The sequence below is a fragment of the Prionailurus bengalensis genome, chromosome C2, assembly GCF_016509475.1.
Source record: "Prionailurus bengalensis isolate Pbe53 chromosome C2, Fcat_Pben_1.1_paternal_pri, whole genome shotgun sequence".
Taxonomy (NCBI): Eukaryota; Metazoa; Chordata; class Mammalia; order Carnivora; family Felidae; genus Prionailurus; species Prionailurus bengalensis.
This window is the reverse complement of record NC_057350.1, coordinates 56,053,761-56,080,234: the sequence shown is the minus strand read 5'-3', so window position 1 is coordinate 56,080,234 and position 26,474 is coordinate 56,053,761. Positions and strand designations below refer to the sequence as shown.

General features: G+C 36.3%; 1 protein-coding gene across 3 annotated transcripts in view; it reads right to left on the bottom strand.

Moving 5' to 3' along the window:
- Positions 1–7,129: 7,129 nt before the first annotated feature.
- LOC122491410 (T-cell receptor-associated transmembrane adapter 1) overlaps positions 7,130–26,474 on the bottom strand; it is a 39,528-nt gene continuing 20,183 nt past the window's right edge. For all 3 annotated transcript variants that reach the window (XM_043594088.1, XM_043594087.1, XM_043594086.1), the window contains 4 exons: positions 25,327–25,363; positions 17,754–17,815; positions 14,690–14,778; positions 7,130–9,261 (listed from right to left, as the gene is read on the bottom strand). In XM_043594088.1, the coding sequence (XP_043450023.1) occupies positions 8,980–9,261; positions 14,690–14,778; positions 17,754–17,815; positions 25,327–25,363 (470 nt within the window). In that variant the 3' untranslated portion in view covers positions 7,130–8,979. The remainder of the gene's footprint in view (positions 9,262–14,689; positions 14,779–17,753; positions 17,816–25,326; positions 25,364–26,474) is intronic.

Sequence of the window (26,474 nt, the reverse complement as noted above, 5' to 3'; positions counted from 1 at the left end):
ATTGCATGAGACAAAGTTAAACAGGTAAGGAAGACTTTATTCGAGACTATAAGAGTAGAGAAGGGAAACTGAACTTTACTGAACCAAAAATGTGGAGAGATTTGAAAAGCTGGGTGGCGGTAATCTTAGGCCACTTATGTTTACTAATTGACCTTACCCAGAGGTAAAAGTAGACCTGTCTTTATGACAGGAGGTAGTTTTACAAATTGGAGCAAGGTAACCACTGAAATTAGGCCTCTACTCTCCCATGGATACTGGGAATTCGTGGCCCTATCTTCCTTTAATGTTCACATTGCAAAGAGATGGTTCCTAGGTCCTTGAGAAAGAAAGACATTGGGTCATCAAACGCCCAAGAGGCTTTTAAAGAACTTGCATACATTTCAAAGGAGGCAGAGGAATAATCTGCAATTACAAGTGTTTTAAAGGAAATACTCTAAGAAAAGGGGGTTCAGGGGCCTATAGTGAGGAAGAAATCTGGCTAAAGTTTGTCAAGCCAAGCACATTTAAGATGCCCTGGTGACCCAGTAAACTCAAGATTCTGTACTAAGGATGAATGGGAGAATGGACATTGGAGGACAACTCGCAATCTGCACCAGTTGGCTTAGTAATTTTTTCTCTTTCAGTTTTTTGAAGAAAGACTACAAAAACACAATCATATTTAATTCAATAATTAATCTTATTTGTGGAATTTCATGTGCTATTATGATTTGTATGGTAAAGATTTTGTGGGTGTGGGAGACCCTTTCAGTGTTCTAAAAATTCTTTCTGTAAAGTTGACTTGGATTTGTAGTAAAACATTTGTTAAATGACCTCCTCTTACATGAGCCACTCTCTCTTCCTTCTATCGACAGACTGACTTTTGACCACAGCATGAAAAATGCTCAGACCAGTAGATACTCTCTTATAACCTGCTGAATTTCTTCCAGCCTCAGCAGGGTATGCTTTCCAGGAGTCAGTGGTGTTCCTCTCTAAAGTTGATTGGCCTAGCTATGCTTGTTATTGTAATTACATGAGATAATTAATTGTTACAAATTCTAATGAAATATGGAGGTGGATAGAGCATTTTCTATGATAATTAAGGTCAGGCTTTGTAAAGAATCAGTAAACATGATGGCTTAAAAATCACAGTCAATTTAGATGGTAGCAATACTTATAAAAGTCTTGGAAGAAAGACCAAAAATCTGGAGACATTCTGCACCTAGATTTCATCACAAATGTTTTAAAGTTTTATTCTGCTTTAAGGAAACTTAAACTGGGGTGATAGAGAGTGTTTAACAGTCAGTGAGATTTATACAAAAAAGATGGCATGAAATTCCCATCACAGACATACTCAAGCAAAAGCTTTGGCCCTATGTCAAAAGGCTAACCAAGAAAGCTTATTACATTTGAAGTTAAAATGTTTATGGTACATTTTCATTATTCAGTACTTGGATCAATTTTAAAAATTAATCTACTAATTACTGTTTCAATCAATCGGTATGAAAACAGAACGAAATAAAAGCCCTACTAACTGTCATGTTTTATGATGGATACTGACATGTTAAGAGAAGTTGTCCATTGCGTCAGAGGTGACCAAGGATATTACGGATTGAAACACTTACTACCACTGGGTGTTATATGTAAGTAATGAATCACTAAATTTTACTCCTGAATCATTATTATACTATATGTTAACTAACTTGGATTTAAATAAAATTAAAAAAAATAATAGATTAAATAAATAAATAAATAAGAAACACTCCATTTGCTTTTCATTTTGGATTCAACAACAAAGAATTCTCTAATTTTAAATGAGATAACTTTAACCCCCCACAGATAAAATTAGACAAAATTGAGCACAAATTAGGTTTTAGCCTTAACGCTGATTTTTTTTAAGTTCTAAGTTTAGTCTTTTATGAGGTATGAGCGTGACCTTTGTATCCAATATCATCGAAGCAATGACTTCTATCTTTTAAGTCATTTAAAAGCAAGTGACATTAATAAAAATACTTTCCTGGAAAAACACTTTAATATGAACATTTTGTGGTAGATGTCTTAGTGTTTGTTGAGAGCAACAGACTGTCATTTAAGTTGACTTCTATTTGGATTCATCCTGAACTAGAGAGGCTCGTTGTGCGTGAAAGCTACTGTAAATTGTCATTATTTTTCAACATTTTAAAGAAATATTTTTTTTAATTTGTCTTAGTAATAGTTTTGATTTTAAGTTATAGAAACCCAGTCACGGTCTTTTTATTTTAAATAATGGACACCTAGTCTATTTGAAGTAGAGATTATTATGACCAAATAGGTAGAGCATAAGGCCAACCCCAAAATAGGGCTCAAAGTACTTAGAACCAACTGAAGAGATCACTAAGAGATCACTACTCTACAGAGCCAGCTTTGGACTTAGACTATCTGTTCAAATCTTGAATCTACAATTTATTTGTGTAGTATTAGTAAGTTAATCTTCATCAATCTCGGTTTTCCCATATGTAGCATTGAGATTTTAATAACATCAATCTTTTAGGGTTGTATGTGATTAAATTAAGTGCACTTATTAGCCCAGTGTATTTCACTTAGCAAATTTTTAATAAATATTAGTTGCTGTTATGAAGGTTATCTGGTTAGTCTGATTAGTTATGAAGTCTTACACTTCACTCTTTAGCAATTATCATCTTGTGCTTACTCTTGGTTTCTGTCCTCTGTAATTATGCCCCATTTCTACCTTATGGCACCCTTATGGCTCTGCCTTCTGTGATCACTGTTCAATCTGTTGCATACTGATTGTTTCAGAAGATGAGTTAGCTGTCTTAATTCAGTTATCTGCCTTTGATCCAGGCAGCCATGATTTCGTAGGTAGTGGAAGGTAGTTTAGGGTGTTTTCCCACAGAACAGGTTAAAGGAACAACAAGCAGCATGAAGAGAGTACCTCTCTTGGCTTTGTATTCTTTCTTGTTCCCTTCTCTAAATTTTGATTTTTCCTGGTTTTAGTGTCTTAATATAAATTGTCTGTTCTGTTAATCAAGTGAAGACAAAACCTCAAAGGAGATTTAGAGCATATTTTAAAACTATTCACCCTACCTTTACTTTGTCAGAAATAAGCCCTTTAATACCAAAGGGAAATGAGTTATTGCTCTTTTTCTTGAGATTCGAATTAAACTTGTTCAAGCTTTAACATTCTCAGTGAAAATCTCAAGAGTTTGGAATTCATCTGTTTTCTAGTCACAAATTTTCTCTTTATTTCCATCTGTACATCTTTTTTTTTTAGTTGAAATGTGAAAGCTTATAATGAGACTCCCCTGGGATATAAGCCCTGAGAACTGCCACAGGTAAAACATATATGTTCCCTTAATAATTGCATAATGATCAGTAATTCATAACTTACTAATTAACATTTAAAAGACTACAGGTTATGTTATAGAATACACTAAATCCCACTAAAAATATATTGTAGAATTACACTAAAGTGATATGAGGTACTTGGAGTTTTGCTTCTGGTCAAGATGAAATTACATCTTGATATTCCATGTAGATATTCCATGTAGATATTCCATTGATCGCCAGAACTTAGAAGATGAAGCTTCATGTCAAGAGAAGCCAAGAAGTGGCAATACTGGAGGTGAGAGAACTGTACACAGGGTTCTGAAAATATGCAGAGTCCCCTTTGAGTATTCAGCTGAATATGGATTAGTGCATGCATGTAAGGAAGCTACCAAAAGCCTGGGGGAAAGACCCACCTAAAAAATATTAGAGAAAACAGTGCCCAGGGCTCAAAAGAGACTGGGCAGAGTACCTATTTTCAATAGCCAGAGTTGAACACCTCAAAATTCCTGAGGGCCAGAGTAGCTTTTAATCTAAGTTAAAGTTAGTCTACTACTGAGGCAAGACCCTGCTCTGGTCCTATCTAACAAAGTTAGTTAGTTAGTTTAAAGTTTGTTTATTTATTTTGAGTTAGAGAAAGAAAGCAGGGGAAAGGTAGAGCGAGAAGGAGAGAGAATCTCAAGCATGCTTTCCACTGTCAGCACAGAGCCCAACGTGGAACTCTACCTCACGAGCTGTGAGATCACGACCTTAGCGGAAATCAATAGTCAGATGCTTAACCAACTGAGCCACCCAGATGCCCCCTGTCTAACAAAGTTCAAAAGCAAGACTCTAAAGGATCAGATTGTATCCAAGTAACATGACCACTTTCCAGAACAAAGCTCAAGAGTATATATGGGATTATAAAATATGAATCTCCAAACAGAATAAAATTCAGAATATCTTCTCCCAGTAAAAAATCACTACAAATTTTTAAAAGTAGGAAAATACCATCCATAATGAGGAAAATCAGTCAGTTGAAACTCAGAATGACAGAGATGATAGAATTAGTAGATAACATTAAAACAGTTGTTATAGCTGCATTCAATACATCCAAGAAGTGAGAAGAAAGGTTAATCATGTTTGATAGAGATGTGAAAAATGAGAAAAAAAAAACACCTCAAACTGAATTTACAGAGATAAAAACTAAATTGTCTGAGATTAAAAAATATCTATCTTAGATTACTGGCAGACAAACATTTTGGAAACAAAGATTAATGACTTTGAAGACATAGCAAAAGAAACTATCCAAAATGAAACTCAGAGAAAAGACTGAAATAAACATATCAGTGAAATGTGGGATAATTTGCAAGTGATTGAAAATGGGTGGGTGAGAGGGCACAGAAACTTGAAAATGGGTGGGTGAGAGGGCACAGAAAAAGTATTTAAAGAAATATTAGTCATTTTTGTCCACATTGGTAAAAACTATAATTACACAGATTCAAGATGCTAAGCAGTCTCCTGCTACAAGACACATAAAAACAAACAAAAACTACTCAAAGGAATATTGTTTAAAACTAGTGATAAAGAAAATCTTAAAACAATCAGAGAAAATTAACAAACAACACAGGGACCAAGACAAATATGACACTAGATTATTTCTTTGGAAACAATGTAACTGAGAAAATAGTAAAGCAGTATCTTTAAATTACTGAGAGAAATATATAGCCAACTAAACCTTAAAATTTTTTACCCAGAGAAAATAGCTTTCAAAAATGAAGGCAAAAAGAGACTTTTTCTGATACATAAAAGCTGGAGGAATTCATCACCAGCAGACCTGCTCTAAAAAAAAAAAAAAAGTTTAAGAAAGTCCTTTTAGCTCAAGAATGATGGTATTAGATAGAAGCCTGGCTCTACAAAAGTATTGAAGTGTTCTGGAAATATTAACTACAGAGATAAACATGAAGACGCTTATTATTGCTACCTAAATCTCTGAAAATAAGAATTGACTTTATTAAAGGACATAGCGAGGAGAATTCCTTATTAAAGGAAAAATTAATAACAATGTATAAAATAAATAAAACCCAGAGCACAAAAGCCAGAAAGGCAGAAATGGAAGTACACTGTTTTAAGGTTCTTATACTATACCAAAGTAGTAGTATATCATTTAAGTGTAGACTGTGATAGGTTAAAGATGTTTATTATAAACTCTAAGCAACCACTAAAATAACACAGCACACTTATAACTACTAATCCAACAATAAAGATAAAAAAGAGTCATAAAATATACAAATGTATAGTTGGCTCTTGAACAACATGGGTTTGAACTACATGGTTTGTTTATATGCAGATTTTTAAAAAAATATAAATACAGTATAGTCCTGTAAATGTATTTTCTTTTACTTGTGATTTTCTTAATAATATTTTCTTTTTCATATGTACTTTGTCATAAGAATACAGTATATAATACATATAACATACAAAGTAATGTGTTAACTGTTTAGGTTTATTGGTAAGGCTTTTGGTCAACAGGAGGCTATTAGTAGTTAAGTTTTTGGAAGGGGGCCAAAATTATATGTGGGGTATTTTTTACTATTGAGGAGGTCGTATTCCTAACCCCTGTATTGTTTAAATGTCAACTGTAATATAGAAGAAGTCACAAAAAGAGGAAAAAGATGAATGAAGAATAGATGAGACAAATAGAAAACAGATAATCAAGACTGTTGCTTTGAACCTAACCATACCAATAATTGCATTAAATGAGAATGGTCTAAATACCCCAATTAAATGGCAGAGATTTTCAGATTGGATTAAAAAAGCAAATAAACTACATGCTGCCTATAAAAATGAATTTTAAATATAGAGGACATAGAAAGCCTGAAAAGCCCTATCAACCAAATTAGTCTAATTGGCATTTAGAGAACATTCTATCCAACAAAAATAGACTATGCACTCTTTTCAAGTGCATATCATCATTTACCAAGATAGACGATATTCTGAAAATTAAAGAAAAGCTCAATAAACTTAAAAGGATTCAAGTCATATGTTTTCTTACTATGATGGAGTTAAATTAGAAATCAATAAGAAAGAGATCTGGAAACTCTTCAAATACTTGGAAACTAAATAACACACTTCTAAATAACCTATGGATCACAGAAGAAATCAAAGGGAAAGTAGAAATATTTGACATAAATAAAAATAAAAACACAATATATCAAAATTTATGGGAAATTTATGAAACTAAATGCCTATTCTAGACAAGAAGAAAGTCTCATTACTGAGCTCAGCTTCCACCTTGAAAAGCTAAAAAAAGAACAAATGAAACCCAATAAACAGAAGAAATAATATAATACAGATCAGAGGACCAACCAATGAAACACAAAATATAAAAACAATGGAAAAATTATGTCAACAGTAACTGGTTCTTTGAGGAAATCAATAAAATTGATAAATCTCTAACTGGAGAGATAAGAGGAAAAAAAGAAGCAAATTCCTAGTATCAAAGAGAGGTTAAATCACTAGATTTAAGATATTAAAAGGATAATATGGGAATATTTTGATCAACTTTATGCCGTAAATTTAACAACTTAGATGAGAGGGACACATTCCTCAAAAGACACAAATTACCACATTCACTCAATAGGAAATAGATAAACTTGAATAATCTTTTATCTATTAGGGAATTTGAATTCATAGCTAAAAACCTTCCAAATTATCAGCCATCAAGTATATTTGATGCATAAAACTCAAAATAGAGTGGAATTCAAATGATATAAACTAGAGGCAAAAAATTCAAATCTGTTTAGGGGTTAAGTGAATAATGTAGGTGAATGATGTAGGAAAAACTAACTGCCAAAATACAATCAAACTTTATTTTTACTGAACCATGCTATGTACAGAAATGTAACATAAACATATACAATAACAAAGATTTTATTTTATTTTGAAAATTAAATTTAAAGTCACTATATCATTGTTAATTATTATTTCCTATGTTTCTGTGGTTCTCTAAAGTCAGAAACCTGATTCTTTTTTCTTTTGTCCTTAGACACTAATATTTTTTGGATTTTTTATGGCATTATGGACAACTTCAAATATTTTACTTTGGCATTGACATTTAGTTTTTTACCAGTTCATAATAGGAATAGTTATTGACAGAGGTTGTTACTTCCAAATATGGATAGAATTCTTATACAACATGCTCTTCCTTCCTCTCTCTTTACATTGGCGGCTCCTCATTGTTCAGTTCTCAGAATTAAAATGTTCTCTTCAGAGATGCTCTCTCTCTATTATTATTTCTCATTCTTCTATTTTCTTAATAATATTTGTTTTTTACTAGTAGCTATACTTTGTTAAGCTGATACTCATCTTTCCCACTCATCTGTAAGTTCCATGGAGGCAGGGTCTCTGTTTCTCTCATTGTACACCAATGTCTAACTTGGTACCTATACACCAGTAGGAGCCCAATAGAATTGAAGAAAGAATGAATAAAATCCATGAAGCTCTGGTCAGAGGGCAGGACTGACAGCTCACATGTACACTTTTCTTGGTCAGTGATGATTTGAAACCCAGTTAAACTCCTATTCCAAATGGAGAAAGATAACAGAAAGTTTTTTAAATAACTTTTTGGAGGGCCTTACAGGAATTTAAATTGGACACATACTTTGAACAAACTCTTGACCTTTTAGAAGTATGTTCTATGGAGACTCACTATGCATACCTTTTAGAGCAGCAATTCCTTTCCTAGGCATGTAGCCTCAAGACGAAGTCAGATAAGTACTTAAACATGTGTGGAGATGCATTCTCATTACAATAATTATATGTAAAAATGAGAAACAGAACTCGGAAAATAGCTGAATACACTTTCAAATTATTTAAATAAATTCTAATGTCATCAGTGAATTGCTATGCAGGCATTAAAATTATAATATGTAACTGTATTTAGTTATAGTTTAAAAAACAAGAAAAATAAACCCCCAATATATTAAGTGAAAGAAGTTTAAATAATATGTATAAAATAATCACTCCCTTTTTTTGGTATAAAAGAAAGAACAAAACAATGGATGTATGCACATAGGCATGTCCAGAAAAATTTCTAGAAGGGGATATAGAAAGTTGCTCATAGTGATTATCTCTGGCTAGTGAAATATCTAAATTCTTTGTTATAGTTGTTTATTGTTATAAGGGACATGCATTAAATTTATAATAATTTTTAAAAGTAATAAAGGTAGTTCCTCTGGGGAAAATACGTTTTAAGAAGATTCATCTACTTCTATTAGGAATATATTTGATGTCCCATGGCTTTCAATCAGAAATTTCTTTCAATTAAGGGGTATTTCATATTGATGAGACAGTAAAAATGCCTTTTAAAAAGTGATTTTTACTTTTCTTTCAACATGTTCTAGAATATACTTATGCTTAAAATTTTTTTTTAAATTTTGTTTCACTGAGTATTAAGCATTGTTGGTGAAATTGTGACTTTGTTATTAGGCTCAGTTGGCGAACTTGATTTTGTTTTACATTTTACTACTTAGGCATTTGTTAAGCCAATTCAAATAACTAATTTTCATGGCACTACATTTGGTGTGCATGAACATAAGCTGTGGATAAGAGGTAAGCCACCATCCCACTAGCAAATGATTTAGATTGTCACCCTCCCAAATCATGTTATTTTCTTTAACATTTCCAGTAAGAGCCAGATTACTGAGCTATATCATAGTCCAGCGAGTTTATAGGTTCTCTCTTTGCACGAATCAATCCAAATAGTCTGATGGGGTCATCATGAACATTTTCCTCTACTTCCTGGCTCTCAAATGGGAAGTTGTCTACTGAAGTGGTGTTAGAAAGGATGGCATCTGCAGCACATAACTGGGTTTCTTCGTCCTTGTGTGACAGATCGGTATTCTGTTTCTTGGGCTTTCTGCGCTTCCCCTCAGAGTTGTGATCCACGAAGGAATAGAACACCTGTGCTTCCTCGGTTGTCTAAAAAGAAAGGCATGTTAATTTTTTTATCGTTAGCTCATTCTTTAACTTTGATGACTTCTGGGGATTTCTAAGGTCTATGAAAAACAAGCAGCTTGTTTTCTGGGCTCTGGCTACCTTGTTTTGCCAAATTTGGCAGTTAGGATGAAAACAAAAAACAATAGTCAACTCAAGCCTCAAGACTTTTGAGATGAGATTTTTGTATGCATATTTTTATTTCTTTCTTAGACACAAAATAGACATGAACATTTTAGATGGACCTTTATGTGCATCTCCCCCTGCCTTTACCTTATGTAGCTCTTGTCCTGTGTTGCTTTTACCAAGTGACAATATTCTAATTTGTTAAACCGGGAACAAGCATGATAGGAAGGAATTTAATGAATCTCAAAATGTACTTTACCCATGTTTAATAACTGGTCATTTGACGGTACCCATAAAAGTCCCCAATTTTTCTACTTTTGAGATTCAGGAGTATAAAGATAAGAGTATCCATTTATGTGAGTGGCATCTGGCAAGAATTACATTTTCCAACTTCCCCCTTTTATTTCCTCTTTGCCTTCCTTTCCCCACATTCCCTTTGAGCTCATTTTAAGTTGTCCTTGGAGTATTCATTTGCATCCAAGAGGTCCTCTCTGGCCTAGACCTGGGTCAATACTAGGATAAGGACAGAAGACTGCAGAAACTTGGGGGAACAAACAGGCTGAAGGCAAAACCTTGAATTTGGTGTTGGAAAGCCTAGGCTTGAATCCCTGCTCTATAACATACTGATCATGAGACTTTGGGAAATTTAAAAAAAACTATTTGAGCCTCAATTTTCTTGCTTATAAATTGAGAGTACCTATCTCACAGGGTTCGGAAGAGATAATATATATGGAAGCTATAATCATTGTCCAAAGATAAGTTGGGGGATTATAGTTATTCGAAGTTGTAGGCTAAAACTGTAGGACAGCCATTGAATAAACCACAAATTTCTGTTTTAAGGATTCACCTTTAAGAGTAGGCCAAAATTATATCAATTCATGGAGCATGGAGTAAAGAAGCGACACTCAGATTAACAGACCTTTGAATGTATTGGTAAGCATGTCCCTGTTGCACCCATTTTCATGCTAAGAATTACATGTTTTATCTTTGTTACCAGGTGGAAGAGATGGTTCTCTTTGCAACCTGTATAGTATCTTTGACTTTTTATTCCTAAAATAGTAATCCCTGGGAAATTGCAATGACTGCCTCACTGGTATCCTGGTTCTAGTCTCTTCCCTTTGCCAGTTAGCCTGTGTGCGATCTTCAGATTGTCTTCTTCAGGTGCAACTTTCATATTTTTCCCATTCTGTCTCCAAAATTTTAGCCTGTAAAATCTGAATTTCATATTCTGACATTCAAGGTCTTCCATGTTTGTACTTCACCTTTTTATTTTGATTCTCACTACCTGCCCCCTCCCCAAAAGTGTATTCCAGGGAAAGTGAACAATTTACTGCTTTCTGCACACACCTTGTACTTCTACTTCCTTTGCCTTTGCCCAAACAGAGAAGGAGACATCAGTGATGTTCAAAAATAACTAGAAGGCACTCAGTGATACAAAGGGATGGATATCTTTTTTGTCTGTCCAGCACTTTGTTCTATCATTTTTCTTTGATAAATTCCCCATTGTCCTTTGGGAAACTCTTTTCCTCTGTCTGGTCCGAGAGAGGCTGTCAATTACAGTGCTGTACCCCACTCCTAGGGCAAGACTAAGCATGTGACCCAGGCTGGAACCAATCATACCACAGAACAGAAGTTGGCAACAGAAGTTGGTCCAAGAATGGGCATGTGATTTAAGCAGAGCTAATTATATGGCATCTTTGGGATTTATGTACAGATGTAGGAACAGAAAATGTGTTTTTTTCCTTGAGACTGGGAGGAAGAAAATCTGGCTTGCCCAGTCCATGGAAGAGTCCACTGGTAATAGAAGAGAAGGAAGTCATTAACCAAGAGAAGCAGGGAAGAGAAATGGAGAGAGTCCTCATATTCAGTCATCTCAAAAACAAAATACACCCTACATGTCCCAGTTACATGAGGCAGTAATTTCCCTTTTATGCTAAAGTCATTTGAATTTGGTTTCTCTACTTTTAACTGAAAGAATTCCAAATAATGTATGTCCGGTCAACAGCTGGTCAACTTTATCAAGCGCTAAAGAATTCAGAAAATGGGAGTCCCAAGAAAGGATCACAGATTGTACATGAAGAGTCACTTCTGGGGTGCCTGGTTGGCTCAGTTGGTTAAGCGTCTGACTCTTGATTTTGGTTCAGGTCATAATAGCGCAGTTCATGAGTTTGTGAGTTTGAGCCCCACATTGGGCTCTGTGTTGATAAGGTGGAGCCTTCTTGGGATTCTGTCTCCCTCTTTCTCTGTTCCTCCCCCACTGGTGCTCTCTGTCTCTAAGTAAATAAATAAACTTTAAAAAAATTAAAAATGATTCACTTGACTTCCAGAGTGTGGTTTCAGATGAGTGGATGGGTGGGAATTATATAGCCAGGAGTAAAAGAATGTGTATCTATAGACACAGCAGAGGAGAGTAAGAATCAGTTTAGGGATTATGGAGAAACACAGGTTGATGGCAAATTTTGTTGGTTTGTTTGTTTTGTTTTTAAATATTGGGGTGATTTGTGCATATTAGTAGGTAAATAGTAATGATCCTTTAAAGAAAAAATGGAAAATGGAGACAAATTGAATAATTGAAGATGCAAGATCTTGAAAGGAGAAATGGTCATGAGCATAAATAAGGTATTGGCTTTGGAAGGGAAAGTAGATACTTCTGACGTAGGAGGGAAAGGCAACATCAGTGGGAAACTGTGACATGAAGAGAAGAGGAGCAAGCTCACACTGTGGTCCTCAATGTGTTTTAGGATATGGGAACTGTGTGGACTCTTTTTACTATTAGGTTTCCTGATGATCTCTTCCTAGTTAATGGTAGACTTGGGTATTAAAATTACAACTTCTGAACTGTATACATCATTTTAAAGGGCGAGGAGCTTGTTTCTTTTTCCAACAGACGCTTTATCCGTAATGCTTTCTGCATAATATTGTAGGCTCCTTATGCTTTTGTAATTGACCAAAGTTAACAAAGTAAGTATTGTAGTAGCAAATTCGGTAATGGTTTTGAAGATAATGATCATTCTAATAAAATAGAATTGAACAAATATAAAGAAATTATATTTAATTTGTGAAACCAAATTTATGAGAAGGGCATAATAGAATAAAGGCTAACCTCTTTAGAACTGTCTTTAAATATATCATTTACAAAATAGCAGACTGTTAAAGGCATTTTAAACTTGCCACAATTTCCACTTCAGTAAAAGCCAGATGTGGCACAATTCATATGTACTAAATAGCAACTTTTATTAAGAATTTTCTGTTCTTTGGGGGCACCTGGGTGGCTCTGTCAGTTGAGCAGCTGACTCTTGATCCTGCCTCAGGTCATGATCTCCCATTTAATGGGATCAGGCTTCACATCAGGCTCCATGCTGACAGAGAGGAGCCTGTTTGGGATTCTCCCTATCCCTCTCTCTGCCCCTCCCCTGCTCATGCACACACACATTTTCTCTCCCCCAAAATAAATACACTTAAAAAATAATTTTTAGGGGCGCCTGGGTGGCGCAGTCGGTTAAGCGTCCGACTTCAGCCAGGTCACGATCTCACGGTCTGTGAGTTCGAGCCCCGCGTCAGGCTCTGGGCTGATGGCTCAGAGCCTGGAGCCTGTTTCCGATTCTGTGTCTCCCTCTCTCTCTGCCCCTCCCCCGTTCATGCTCTGTCTCTCTCTGTCCCAAAAATAAATAAACGTTGAAAAAAAAATAATAATTTTTAGTTCTTTTATAGTTATGGTGCTTTGAATCTCTACATTTATGATGGTGGGGTTATATTTTAACCTTTGAGAGATTTTCTTTTTATTATGGATTTAGCAGATCCTATTATAACATGAAGTTTTTTTTTCTTCAGTTTATTTATTTTGAGTGAGACAGAAAGCATGAGCTGGGGAGGGGCAGAGAGAGAGGGAGAGAGAGAATCCCAAGCAGACTCTGCACCGTCAGCGTAGCGCCTGACTTGGGGCTCGAACTCACAACTGTGAGATTGTGACCTGAGCCAAAATCAAGAGTCAGGTGCTTAACCAATTGAGCCACCCAGGCACCCCAATATGCACTTCTTCCTACCTTTTATTAAAAAAAATTTACCCTTAATTTAGCATCAGGTAACAGGTTTTGCATCAGAAGATGATTTCACATTTTGCTTAAACCTTACCACATCTTGGTTTCTTAAAAACTCCAAGAATTCTGATTTCTTAACTAATTCATAAAAGGAAAAAGAGAAAAACTCTGTATTAATGGGAGGTTTACAAGATATGAGCCATCTTAGGGAGGAGAATACATTCTGTTATACAGGACTAAGTTTAGATCCTCTTTGTATGTAGTATCTGAGCACTTTAGAACATGTTTTTCATCCTTCTCAAGCCTCTGTCAAATGGGAGAAATAATGCTGCTTCCCTCATAAGACTCCAAGAAGATAATGCATGTAAAGCACATATGATAAGGTCTGACACATAATAGCTGCATTGGAAGTGCTGGGCCTATGACAATTTCTAGAGAGTAGCAAGAGAGCACAAAATTGAAGAGACAAAATCTGGGAGGAAAAAGAACTCTTTTAACTGAAATTTATGACATGTCAACAGCATGTAGACTAAGAATTGTGAATGGCTTTTGATGAAGTCAGTGCTATGTCTGAGGAGGTTGAACTGATTGTGGTACAAAAGGGAAAAACTATCCATTTCTTCTTGGGTTTTCATATGTTCCTGCTTACACTTTGTCCTGCCTAACCCTATACAAGCTATGTGAAAATCTCTTGCCATTAGCCCACGCCCATAGAAAATACACTAAAATTTATACGCATTTGCCTTATAAAATAGAAGTATGGTCTTTTATATCCAGCTCATTTATCTTTTAAATAAAGCCCTTTCTCTTTCTCTCTCCCTCCGTCCTCCCGCCTCTCTCTCCCTATCCCCTCCTCTCCTCCCCTTGCCGCCATAAATTCCTGACATCTAGGTCTTTTGAGCATTATATATGTGCCAACTTTTGTATTTATCTTTGTGATGCACATAATTTTTTTTCAATCTGAAAGAAGAAGCTTCATTGACTAAGAAGAGAACCACTTTTCCTTTCAATCTATTGCCTTTGTAATGGTACACAATTCTGACTTTTCAAGTGTGTTTCTGAGCACTGTTTGCTTTGCCTTTGAGGTTCCCTTTAGAGCTCAGGTCCCAGAATTTGACGTTGATTCAGCCTGTAAAATCTCGGGCTGCTTCAGGTGTGAATCAGCATGTGCTGCTTTTGTGTTCTTGAAGCATGTAGCTGTGCTGTGATCTAGGCTGAGCTTGATCCATAATACAGAAAACAAAGCTTACCTGTGCAGGTGCAGTGGCTTTTTGCAGTTCATTTGCAGATCTCTCAGGTCGTGCTTTCATTTGTTCATAACAATTTTCATCCACTGGTTCTGATGAGTTGAAAAGATCATGATTTACAGTGGAAAAATGAAAAATGCTGGTGCCAATAAAAACACACAACCCAAACATCATATAGCTGTAAATGTGAAACCCCCAAGAGTCATTTGATTTGTCATTGTTTGGAGATGCAAAAAAATAAGGAAGCACAAACCATTTTATGCTTCAGAATGTGGAGAAGTCTTTTGCCCTGCAGCATTACCAATAAGACAAAAGAAGGTCACTTGGGATAAAGACTAGATCATATTAATTTATGCCATTTCAGGACATGACAGGCTCAACTTAAACTACCATTTAGATGTTAGAGATCCCATGTGTTCTATTTAGCCATGATTGCAAATGGTGCATGGTGGTGGCACAGTATAGTACACATGCACTGATGATTGAAATTTGGCAATTCTTTCCATAAGTGAGAAGTTTTACTTAAAGGCATTTTATTTATTTTTTATTTTTTTAAGTTTATTTATTTTGGAGTGGTGGGGCAGAGAGGAAGGGAGAGAGAGAATCTCAAGCAGGCACTACACTGTCAGTGCAGGGCATGATGCGAGGCTCAAACTCAGGAGCTGTGAAATTATGACCTGAGTCAAAGTCGGATGCTTAATGGACTGAGCCACCCAGGCACCCCATACTCAGAATCATTTTAAAACCTATGTCCTATTTTTTTATGTTTTTTTAAATTCTTATTTAATTTATTTTTTTCAACTTTTTAAAAAATGTTTATTTATTTTTTGAGAGAGAGAGAGAGAGAGCGAGCAGGGGAGGGGCAGAGAGAGAGGGAGACAGAATCCCAGGCAGGCTCCATGCTGTCAGCACAGAGCCTGATGTGGGGCTTGAACCCATGAACCATGAGCTCATGACCTGAGCCGAAACCAAGAGTTGGACGCTTAACCAACTGAGCCACCCAGGCACCCCTTTACTTTATTTTTTTAATTTATATCCAAGTTAGTTAGCATCTAGTGCAACAATGATTTCAGGAGTAGATTCCTTAATGCCCCTTAGCCCATCCCCCCTCCCACAACCCCTCTAGTAACCCCGTTTGTTCTCCATATTTAAGAGTCTCTTATGTTTTTGTCCCTCTCCATGTTTTTATATTATTCTTGCTTCCCTTATGCTCATCTGTTTTGTATCTTAAAGTCTTCATATGAGTGCAATCATATGATATTTGTCTTTCTCTGACTAATTTCACTTAGCATAATACCCTCCAGTTCCATCCACGTAGTTGCAAACGGCAAGATTTCATTCTTTTTGATTGCCGAGTAATACTCCACTGTATATATACATACACCACGTCTTTATCCATTCATCCATTGATGAACATTTGGGCTCTTTCCTTACTTTGGCTATTGTTGATAGTGCTTCTATAAACGTTGGGGTGCATGTGCCCCTTTGAAATCTATGTCCTATTTTTGAAAAAGAATGTTTAGATTATGACTTTTGTCCCATATATCCGTGACAGTTCAGCCAGGCTGTTTTGAGGGTATGGAACTATGAAATGCTGGTCCTAAGTACTTAGAGTTTTTGTGCAACAGCCAGCAGACCTGTGCTCATTTCATCCTGTAGGGACATGCATAATAAATTATCCATCCCTTTCTTCTCCCCCAGATAGGCCTATATGAAAGGGAAAAGAAAGAGAGAAAGAGTGACTTGTAGGATGGCCTGTCACCTGACAGAAATGTGGATTGCACCACTTTGATCCCACAGAAAGAAAGATACATTTACTAATATAATGCAAGTTATCTTCTAATCATTCAACCATTTCTGAAAAGCAACACAGAGGAGTGATGTTTCTCAAAGAATGGTCCATGGAAAACATGCATGACAATCACCTGGAGATTTGTCAACTAGCAAATTCCTAAACCATATTCTGGCCCTACTAAATCAGAGCCTGTGGGGTGGCACCTGTGTTCCCTTAGATACAGAAATTGCAGATATGGTGGGCTTTGCACCACCAGAGTACATAAGAATTGAAACCTCAGATATTATAGGTGGGTACCACGATTCTGCAAGGTGAAACAGGAGGGCAAATTATAGGATAGTCCTAAAAAGTAGTTTTGATTTCTCAGAGTATAGAGACTAGAAGACACTTTACAAAGAAGGGAAAGACAAAGATTAAATAATATTTTGAAGCCTTTAATAGTCTCACATTCCTAACTTTAGGAGAATTGCATGGTGTTTTGATACACAGAGATTCAGAGAGTTTAGTCCATTCCTGGAAATCTCTGTTAACCCCTAACTTTCCTATCATGAATTAAGTGAAGGACTTGTAGGGCCAGGATGGTGTTAAATACTAGCATTTACCCTTATGGCTTCTCTAATCAGAGCTCTGGGATCAGATCATTGTTATCTGTTTTAAGGAGTTTATTGGCATTTTGTTTTGGAGTGGTTGGGATGTTTCAAGGAATACGGGAAGCTGGGAATTGAAAAGTACTTGTTACCTAAGAACAAAAAAATATAACCCACTCAGTGGCGATGTAGCTCTTTTCTTTCCCCATTTGCCCTCAACGTAGCCCAAGATTCTCTACTTAACCTGAGCAGATAAAATACAGGAAACCAGAGTACGTGTTCATTGTTCCAGATTATTCAGCGTAGATTTGCTTTTGTAGACAGTGCCAAGCACTGTTTCCCTGAGCTATTTTCTGTTCTAGAAATAGCTTTATTTCATAGAATTGTGTGTGTCAAAATTCATAGTAACAGGGTCTTCCTGTATTCACATTTCTCTTTGTTTTACTCTAGAAGAATATAGAAAAACAGGATGTTGACTTACACCGAGTATTTCAACACAATTTACAATATGTAGCTTTGGAAATATATACTAAATAAAATGCTAAATATTGTTGAATTTATGGTTGCCATTTGGGAAGTTTAAATGTGATTGCAACCAAAAATAAGCCACCTCAAAATGCTGTGGGAGTAAGGGGAGGGATATTAATTTGTAGATAAATATAATTTCTGGAAACATAAAACTTACCTGGGACCACATCATCTAAGTTACCATAAATTGGTGTGTCTTCAATATAATACTCATCCTCCCTATAATAATGAAAAATAATTTATCTTATTAGAATCCACTTTATACACAGTTCTTAACTGGTTTCTCAGCTAAATTCAATATATGATTATATGTTCTTGTTTAACCTCAGCCAACCAAGGTAGATATATTTATGATGCAAGAGCACATGTGTGCCTGCGTGCCTGTGTGTGTGTTCATTTGAACAGGGTTTGTTTGGACTGTTCAGATAATAACAGCAAATACTTATTTAGCACTTAATGGTTGTCAAATTTACTGGAGCTGCAAGTTCATTTATTCATTTATTCCATTCTCAAAACAATCTGACCAGATAGGCACTATAGCATTCCCATTTAATAGATAAGGAGCTTGAGGGGCGCCTGGGTGGCGCAGTCGGTTAAGCGTCCGACTTCAGCCAGGTCACGATCTTGCGGTCCGTGAGTTCGAGCCCCGCGTCGGGCTCTGGGCTGATGGCTCAGAGCCTGGAGCCTGTTTCCGATTCTGTGTCTCCCTCTCTCTCTGCCCCTCCCCCGTTCATGCTCTGTCTCTCTCTGTCCTAAAAATAAATAAACGTTGAAAAAAAAATTTTTTTTTTAAAAATTAAAAAATAGATAAGGAGCTTGAGGCACAAAGAAGTCCTATAATGTGAAGGTGAGAGGACTAGTCAGTGTCAGAGCTGTGACTAGAACCTAGGTTATCAATGGTCTTAATTATACATTGTACTGCCTGTTTACGTCCCCAGACTATTACTCTGAATCATCTGCTGAAACTGTGTTTACTAAATACTAATTGACAGTGATGCTTAGGAAATAAAAGGCCGAAGAAATATTGTAGAGTCAGGTTGGAAGGTGTAGCAAAATGATTGATTCACCTATTCTATCCAGATGTTGTGCTAAATGTTTTATATACATTATACCAAAGTTGTAGGGAAATTCTGCAGAAATATTATTTCCCACTTTACAAACGGGAAGTCCGAGAATCAGCTAGATTAACATTATTTTCCCTAGCCTTATGTGTAATGCCAGCAATAAGTACCAATTCTGAAAGCTTTTCTTTATGCCAGTGCTCATTCAACCCTCAGAACAATTCTGAGATGCTTTTTCTTTTTAAATCCCCACTGTGCATACAAGGAATTTGCAACTCCTAGAGCTAAAGTGGCCAAAGACAAGGATAGTAACTCGCAGTGCTAGGATTGTAATGCAAGTCTGGTCCAAAAGCCCTAAATATTATTTGCTCTTGATGTTTGATTAAATTTCCTTACAGCTTCATCTGAGTAATCCTTTTAGGATTAGAGTAGACATCTTACCATTGTCACCAGACAGTGACAGTGGCCCTGGTGACCACCTTTCACAATGGCAGGCTGGCAACAGAGGAACATATCAGGCAGTGAGAGTGGCATTTCATAAAATAGTAGCAACTGCTTTAACTTTGAGATTACATATCATCATGAGCTGGAGGGAACTGCATGAAAAGAAAAAAAGAATACTTCACTGATCTCAAGGCATAACACCTATATTACTCCCTATGCTTCTGAAAGAAGGCACAGTATATGTAAATAGTAAGTAGGTGTCCTAAAAAAAAATCAAATGATACCTGTATGAAATGGTTTGAAAAGTCCAGATGCTGGCATGTTTTTCTCTTATCTGATAACAAAGGAACTCATATGTAACCTTTCTTTCCATCAGTAATTCAATACAGCTTAATATTGGGATATGGAGTAGTCCCTGTTCATGGTTTTTCTCTGGCTATGCAGAGAATATAATAGCAAAAGGTGAAGAATTTTTAATAAGACAATCCATCCATTTTCCTAGCTTACATAGATAGCAGATACAACCTGCAAATGATAAATCATGTCCAAAAAATGAATATCATTTCATTCCCTATGAATGAAAATAAGATGTGATTTATAATGCAGTGCCCTATGTCTACAGGCAGGTCTCAAATGATTAATCATCCGAAATAAACTATTACAAAGGAACAGTTGCCTAACCAACAAATTAAAAAATATATTTTTACTTGGCAATGCCAAATAGCTCCAGCATATTGAAAATATCTAATAAACTCTAAGCACAAATATTTGGCAGTGTTTTATGTAGAAGATCAACTACTATTAAAAATAGATTAATAAATAAAGTCATATCCTAGAGGCTAGTCCATTGTTCTGAACATGTCTGAAATGGTCCTCTGACCAATAAGCACATTTACTGACACTCCAACGTCTAAAATAATGTTAATTATATCTTTTACTGGGGGCCAAATTTCTACTTTAGCATATATTTTCTATATTCCCTATTTTTAAAGTTTTAATTTCATCATTATTTTATTGTGAAGAAGTCCTTTTAGAAAAGTGGTTGAATACTTTATTATCTAAGTAGATTAAATAAGTAAATTCAGTTTTTAAAAAAATCAGTACTTCCATCTGAGTGACTTTGGACATAAATTCTCTAAGTTTCAATTTCCTTATTTTTTTTTTCAACATTTATTTATTTTTGGGACACAGAGAGACAGAGCATGAACGGGGAAGGGGCAGAGAGAGAGGGAGACACAGAATCGGAAACAGGCTCCAGGCTCCGAGCCATCAGCCCAGAGCCTGATGCGGGGCTCGAACTCACGGACCGCGAGATCGTGACCTGGCTGAAGTCGGACGCTTAACCGACTGCGCCACCCAGGTGCCCCTCAATTTCCTTATTTATAAAACAAGTTTATTAAACTATTTAATCACTATTTTTCTTTCAGCTCTGAAATTCTATGATATGAATGTAGGGTTCCAACATCCAAATAAAAATGGAATATACTTCTATAAAACTAAATAAAGCTATTTTAAGGGGCCAGAAAGTTGTGAGTTTGCAAAAAGAGCAAGCTTAGGGGTCTATCAGGAATTTTGGTAAGTGTTACCTTGATTTGCTTAGTAGGCATTTCTTCAAATTGTCAGATATATATGTTAGGCTCCAATAGTGTGTAACGTTTTTTAAAGCCATAAGAGGAGATAAAACTACTTTATGGAATAAGTATAGATAGAGAAGAGTTTCATGAGATTAGCCCTGAACACTCTGATGTCAAAGGTTCAGGAATCAGCAGAGGAGAAGGAGCCGCTGGTAAGAAGGAAAATCAAAGATGGAGGGGGGGGGCACCCAGAGCCTAGAGAAGTAAGTGTCTCAAGAAGTAGAAAGCATCGATGTATCAAATGCTACAGATGGATTGCATACAATGACACTAACATTTGGCCGTGTGGATTTCACTGGTGACCTTGACAAGAGCTGAGTTGGTAGATTACTGAGGGCTGAAAATTGAATAGAGTAGGTTCAGGAAAGAAGAGAAGAGGAGGAGAAGCCAGAAAATGCAGACAGAACATAGATGGAACTTTCATGTTTTGCCGTAAAAGGTGCAGAGCAATGAGGATGTAGGAATCTAGTATCAAGTATCTAGTATCTAGTATCAAGGAAGCTCTTCTTGTTTTCTTTTCTTTCCTTTTTTTTTTTTTTTTTTTGAATGAGACAATACTCTTTATATATTGAAGGGAATAATACAAAAAGAAGAAGCAATGATACAGGAGGAAAAAGGGAAAGTTGCTGAAGGGATGGGTCCTGAGTACATGCTTACTGAATTTTTACTTTCTTTGCCAGGGACTGTGCCATGGCTGTAGCTATCTTGAACTTGGGGTGAGAGGATCAAGCATAGATCCCTGGTCCTGGGGAAGAGTATAAACCTTAGCAGTGGCTTTGTACAGTTAGAGACTAAGAAGTGAATCCAGTGGTATTCCCTGTGAAGGGGATGGTCAATGGATTCTCAGAGCAGTGATATCTAATACTAAATTTTTATTCTCCTGCTCAGTGTTCCAATCTTCTTCTAAAATATCCATTCTTTGTAGCCTATTAAAGATAAGGCACTTGTATTGCCAGTGCTTTGGAGCACTTGAAAAGAAGGATCTTTCACCATGTTTTTGAGGAATGGACAATAGAAAGATCTGCCAGCATGAAAAATTCTAAAGATATGGGGAAAGACACCTAGAGCAGTGACACAGAGCTAAGTGTGACAAAAGGACAATCAAGAATAAGATTTGATTGGCGGGGGAGGGAGCTGGGTGGCTCAGTTGGTTGAGCGTCCGACTTCAGTTCAGGTCATGATCTCACAGCTTGTGAGTTCGAGCCCCATGTCGGGCTCTGTGCTGACAGTTCAGAGCCTGGAGCCTGCATCAGATTCTGTGTCTCCCTCTCTCCCTCTTTCTCTCTGCTCCTCCCCTGGTCACACTCTGTCTCTCTCTCTCAAAAGTAAATAAAAATATTTAAAAAATTAATAAAAAAAAGAATAAGATTTTTGAAACCTATCTGTACTTCTCAAGGATTTTTTTTATTAAGTTTTTTTTATTTCTTTGGAAAGAGAGATAGAGACAGCATGAGTAGGGGAGGGGCAAAGAGAGAGGGAGAGAGAGAATCCCAAGCAGGCTTCCTGCTGTCAGTGCAGAGCCCAATGTGGGGCTCAAACTCACGAAATTGTGGGATCAGGAACTGAGCTGAAACCAAGAGTTGGGTGCTTAATGGACTGAGCCACCCAGGTGCCCTTCAAGAATTCTTAGGAAGAAATTCTTAAGAAGGGTTAGAGCATGGCTTACAGTTATTTGTACATTAAAACTAATAAACAGAAGGCTGGAAAATGTGGAGGTATTTTGGTTACAAGTGTGGCAGTGATCACAGTGAGGGCCTCAACTCCCTATCCTTGGGAACTCCCTTTCCCAACTTTGATGTCTGGGAAGGCTACTCAGAAGTTCTCTTGTCACAAGGATCCTCCCTCTTGAGAATGGATGAGGACAGCTAAAACCAGAAGTCTGGTCCCGGGCACTAGGTTAGTGTATTTAGTAAAGAGGGGAAGTGAATGGAGCCTGCAGAGCCCCAGAAATCCAAGAAGTCATCTTAAGATGGAAGAATGGCTGAGATGAGACCTGTTTTGTCATAAAATCATGTTTCAGTGTCACCCAGAAGCAGACCGTGCAAAAAGCTGCTGAGAATCTGTCCTAAGTTTTTTCCAACAGACTCTGAAACTAAGGAGTCATGATGTGTTTAAAGTAGTCATAAACCTGAACTGATTTCTGCAATTAGAGGGTAAATATACCGTAAACGGGCAGGAATTTTCTCAGACCTTAATTTTCATCTGATAAAGCAGTACCTTTGTTTTTAAATCAACTCTGCTTTGTGTGGAAAGCATTATATTATAATCTGTATTTTTCAGATGATACAGCTGAAGTTCACCAATGCTCATTTTCCTAAGACTACAAGCCTAGTAATTACAAGAGTTTGATTCAAATCCAGAATTGTCTGGATCTCAAATCCATGATATACCCACTGTATAATACTTCTAACACAGATCAAAAGACCAGAATTGTGTAGAATTCTATTTTAAAGGAAAAATAAAGTGGCCCAGAGGTAACTGCCAGGATGTGTGTATATGACTTTCTGTTAAATATAGATGCTACATTGTCTTTAAAGTGATCACATTTTTGACCTACTAGTGCAGGAAGGGCAGGGATTTGGGGAAGCAGGAAGACAAGATCAGAGAAGCAAAGTTCTTTCCCTTCTAGCATGGCTTACCACCCAAACCACTGTTGGGTAGGGGTGGAAAGAGGGTGCAGTGGGGGAGCCCTAGCCTCAAACCGTCTAAGAACTGAGGAGGCGTCACTAATTTCACTTCTACCTAAGAAAGATAGCTTTTATTTCCACTTGCTGTTTTCATGCTGAAGTTTTAATGGCTAGAGATAATTCCACATATTTTGTTTTTCCTGGAGCCTCCATGCCCTTCCTACAGTGGTGATTTTGGCTCCCAGACTACATAATCAGAAATAAACAAGCTGTGAAGTACAGACATAAACTTGTGAATTAACATGCCACCCACTTTTCATAGATAAAATCTGCATCACATATTCAAATTATGCTTAAATTGAGACTTGTTACAATAGATAACAGATTAAATCCATGAGGGAAGGATCTACATCTTTGCATCTTTGCATCTCTTGTCTACCACAATTCCTATTTGTTGAACCAATATTTGCTCAATGTATGAATAAGTGTTATAAAAGAACCAGCCTCTTTTTCACATTTGCCCTATAGGTAAGGGCCTACTTACTTTGAGATGGGTATTTTACCAATTTTCCCTTCTGACTCTTAGCGTCCTGATCCAAGAGTACCTACCCAGTCTTTAGCAGAATGATCAAATCGCTAGATGTTCTATCGCATTGCATCTTAATTACCTGTCAAATGATAATTATCATATAAATCTTCTAAGAGATTAACTTCTACATGGTTATATAGGATTTTCTTTGTCATGTTGTTTGTTGTAACCAAATCAGCAAATCAATCTTGATATGAGATAATGAATTGAAAATTATCTCATGTTATAGAACCAATGTTAAACTGTAAAAATAAAGATTTTCTTCTTTGTGTGAATCTGCCTGCAGCTTAGATCCTGAATCTGCCAGAGATATTTCCACATGGAGAAAAATTTTAAAAAGGTCTTTTTAAAGGCTCACAAAAAGCTTATAATCTTATCCTACCCAGTGAGAAAGCTCTGTGTTTGTGAAAGACCTTTCTGCCTTTCAGTCTACTATTTCAGAAAGGTCTTGAAGAGTCCTCTAGGAAATTCTCTATATTTAGATGTTTTTTTTTAACCTAAAGGAGAAATTTCCAATCTAATAACACAGTTGGGCCAGAATATACTGTGCAAGAAAATGAAAATTCTTTACTATTGTTTATACCATAAACCTTTTTTTATAAGGAAAAATCATACAAATTTCCCTGCAACTAATTCAACAGGTGTTAAAGAGAATAAGTTATATCTATAACCATATATAATTTTAGGGTTGATTTATCACAGTTCCCTATTGATTGACATTACTTTTAAAAGGAGCACACCACGAAGCATCTTCATGTATTTGTGTATATATGTGTATCTTTTTTTAATTTTTTAAAACATTTATTCATTTTTGAGAGAAAGAGACAGAGTGAGAGCGGGTGAGGGGCAGAGAGAGGGAGGCAAAGAATCTGAGCTGTCAGCCCAGAGTCTGATGCAGGGCTCAAACTCATGGACCATGAGATCATGACCTGAGCCAAAGTGGGATGCTTAAACTGAACCACTGAGGCACCCCTGTATATCTTAAATTTTATTAGGTATTGCTAGATTCCTTTTCCACCCTGGTTTCTTAAGGGCCACACAATTCTATATATAATCAGACTGAATTCTTACAATCTGATTTGAATCATAATCTAGGATATAGCCTTTTGAAATTGACAAGAATTCTGTAGATACCAGGTTAGAATCTCACTTCGTCCCTTAACCAGCTCTGTTATTGACTCAGGATGAGTAACTAGGGAAAATAATAACAGTATAGTTCTTCATCTTCAGATAGGAGTAAAAATAATTAAAACTCACTTTTCATTTTATTTTTACCCAAATGTGACAACCCCAAGCCAAACCTAAAAGCAATATAGCATTTATTACTTCCCCTTATTAGTTGGGAATCATAATATGGAACTTATTTTCTACATACCTGGGAATGTAGTCTTCAGTGCATCTGTACATTTTACCTAAAAGATATTAAAAATAGACAAATTAAAGAAGTTGACATACATTTGTTAAATCTTGAGAATATTGTGAGGGGAGCTTAGCCTCATTGTCCTCAGTATCAGTTAATATCTTAAATCAAGACAGTTGGCCACCACTACCAGATATAATGATCTTATCTCATTTGGGCCATTCTTCTCCCTTGGAAATTTGAGGTGGAAACACAACACAGTCTGGAAGTGATATAGAGCCTTCATGTGTGGCCATTTTATGCAGGGGAACACCAAGTGATGAACATGGGGACCTCTACCCCTGCCTTTCCGGTGGGCAATCCAAAGTAGGTGGGGCACACTGTCCCTTCTGTCTTCACATTCCATGAAACAGCTCTGCCTCCTTCTGTCATATTTCCCTCTTTGCCCTTGGTGATTTGAATAAGCTTTTCTTCCCTACCAAAAACAAAAAAATATGAAACAAAACAAATCCTAGAAGACTTATGTATTTATTTCTGAAGTGTCTGTTAACACTTCTTGTCACATAAACAGGAACATAAAAATTATGTTCAGGAAGTTGCTCTGGGTGTGATTCTATCTCATCCACATGGGCAAATGCAAGTAAGGGCAGATGAAGATTCTAAGGAGAAGAGAACTGTAAAAAGTTGGGAACACAGTCTAAAAGTAACCAAAACAGTAGAGTGGGTTTTTAAGAAAAACAGTATACTGGTCTGCAGTGACAATACTGACCAGAGATCTGATGTAGGCTTATAAAAACCATGAAAAAATTATGTGCCAAGTTTCCAAAAGGAACCCACTGTTAAACCTTGAAGATGGTGGCTCAAATGCAAAAAAAGGAAGTATTCTTACTTCAAATTAAATATGTATGTTTAAACTGGAAAAAAATAGTTTTAAGAATTTTTTTGGTGAAAAGCAATAGACTCATAAAGAATTATTGAGAGACATTAAGGGAAAATTAGGACACAGTTTTAATAATTAAGATTAATATTATGAAGAAGTCTGTATTATCTATTCATCAGTAAATTTTCTTAGATGTTTAATTGAATGGATATAGCAAATACTATGATACGTGGTATATTTTGACTGTATGTTATTCAACCTGGCATTAAATAGAAAAATCTTG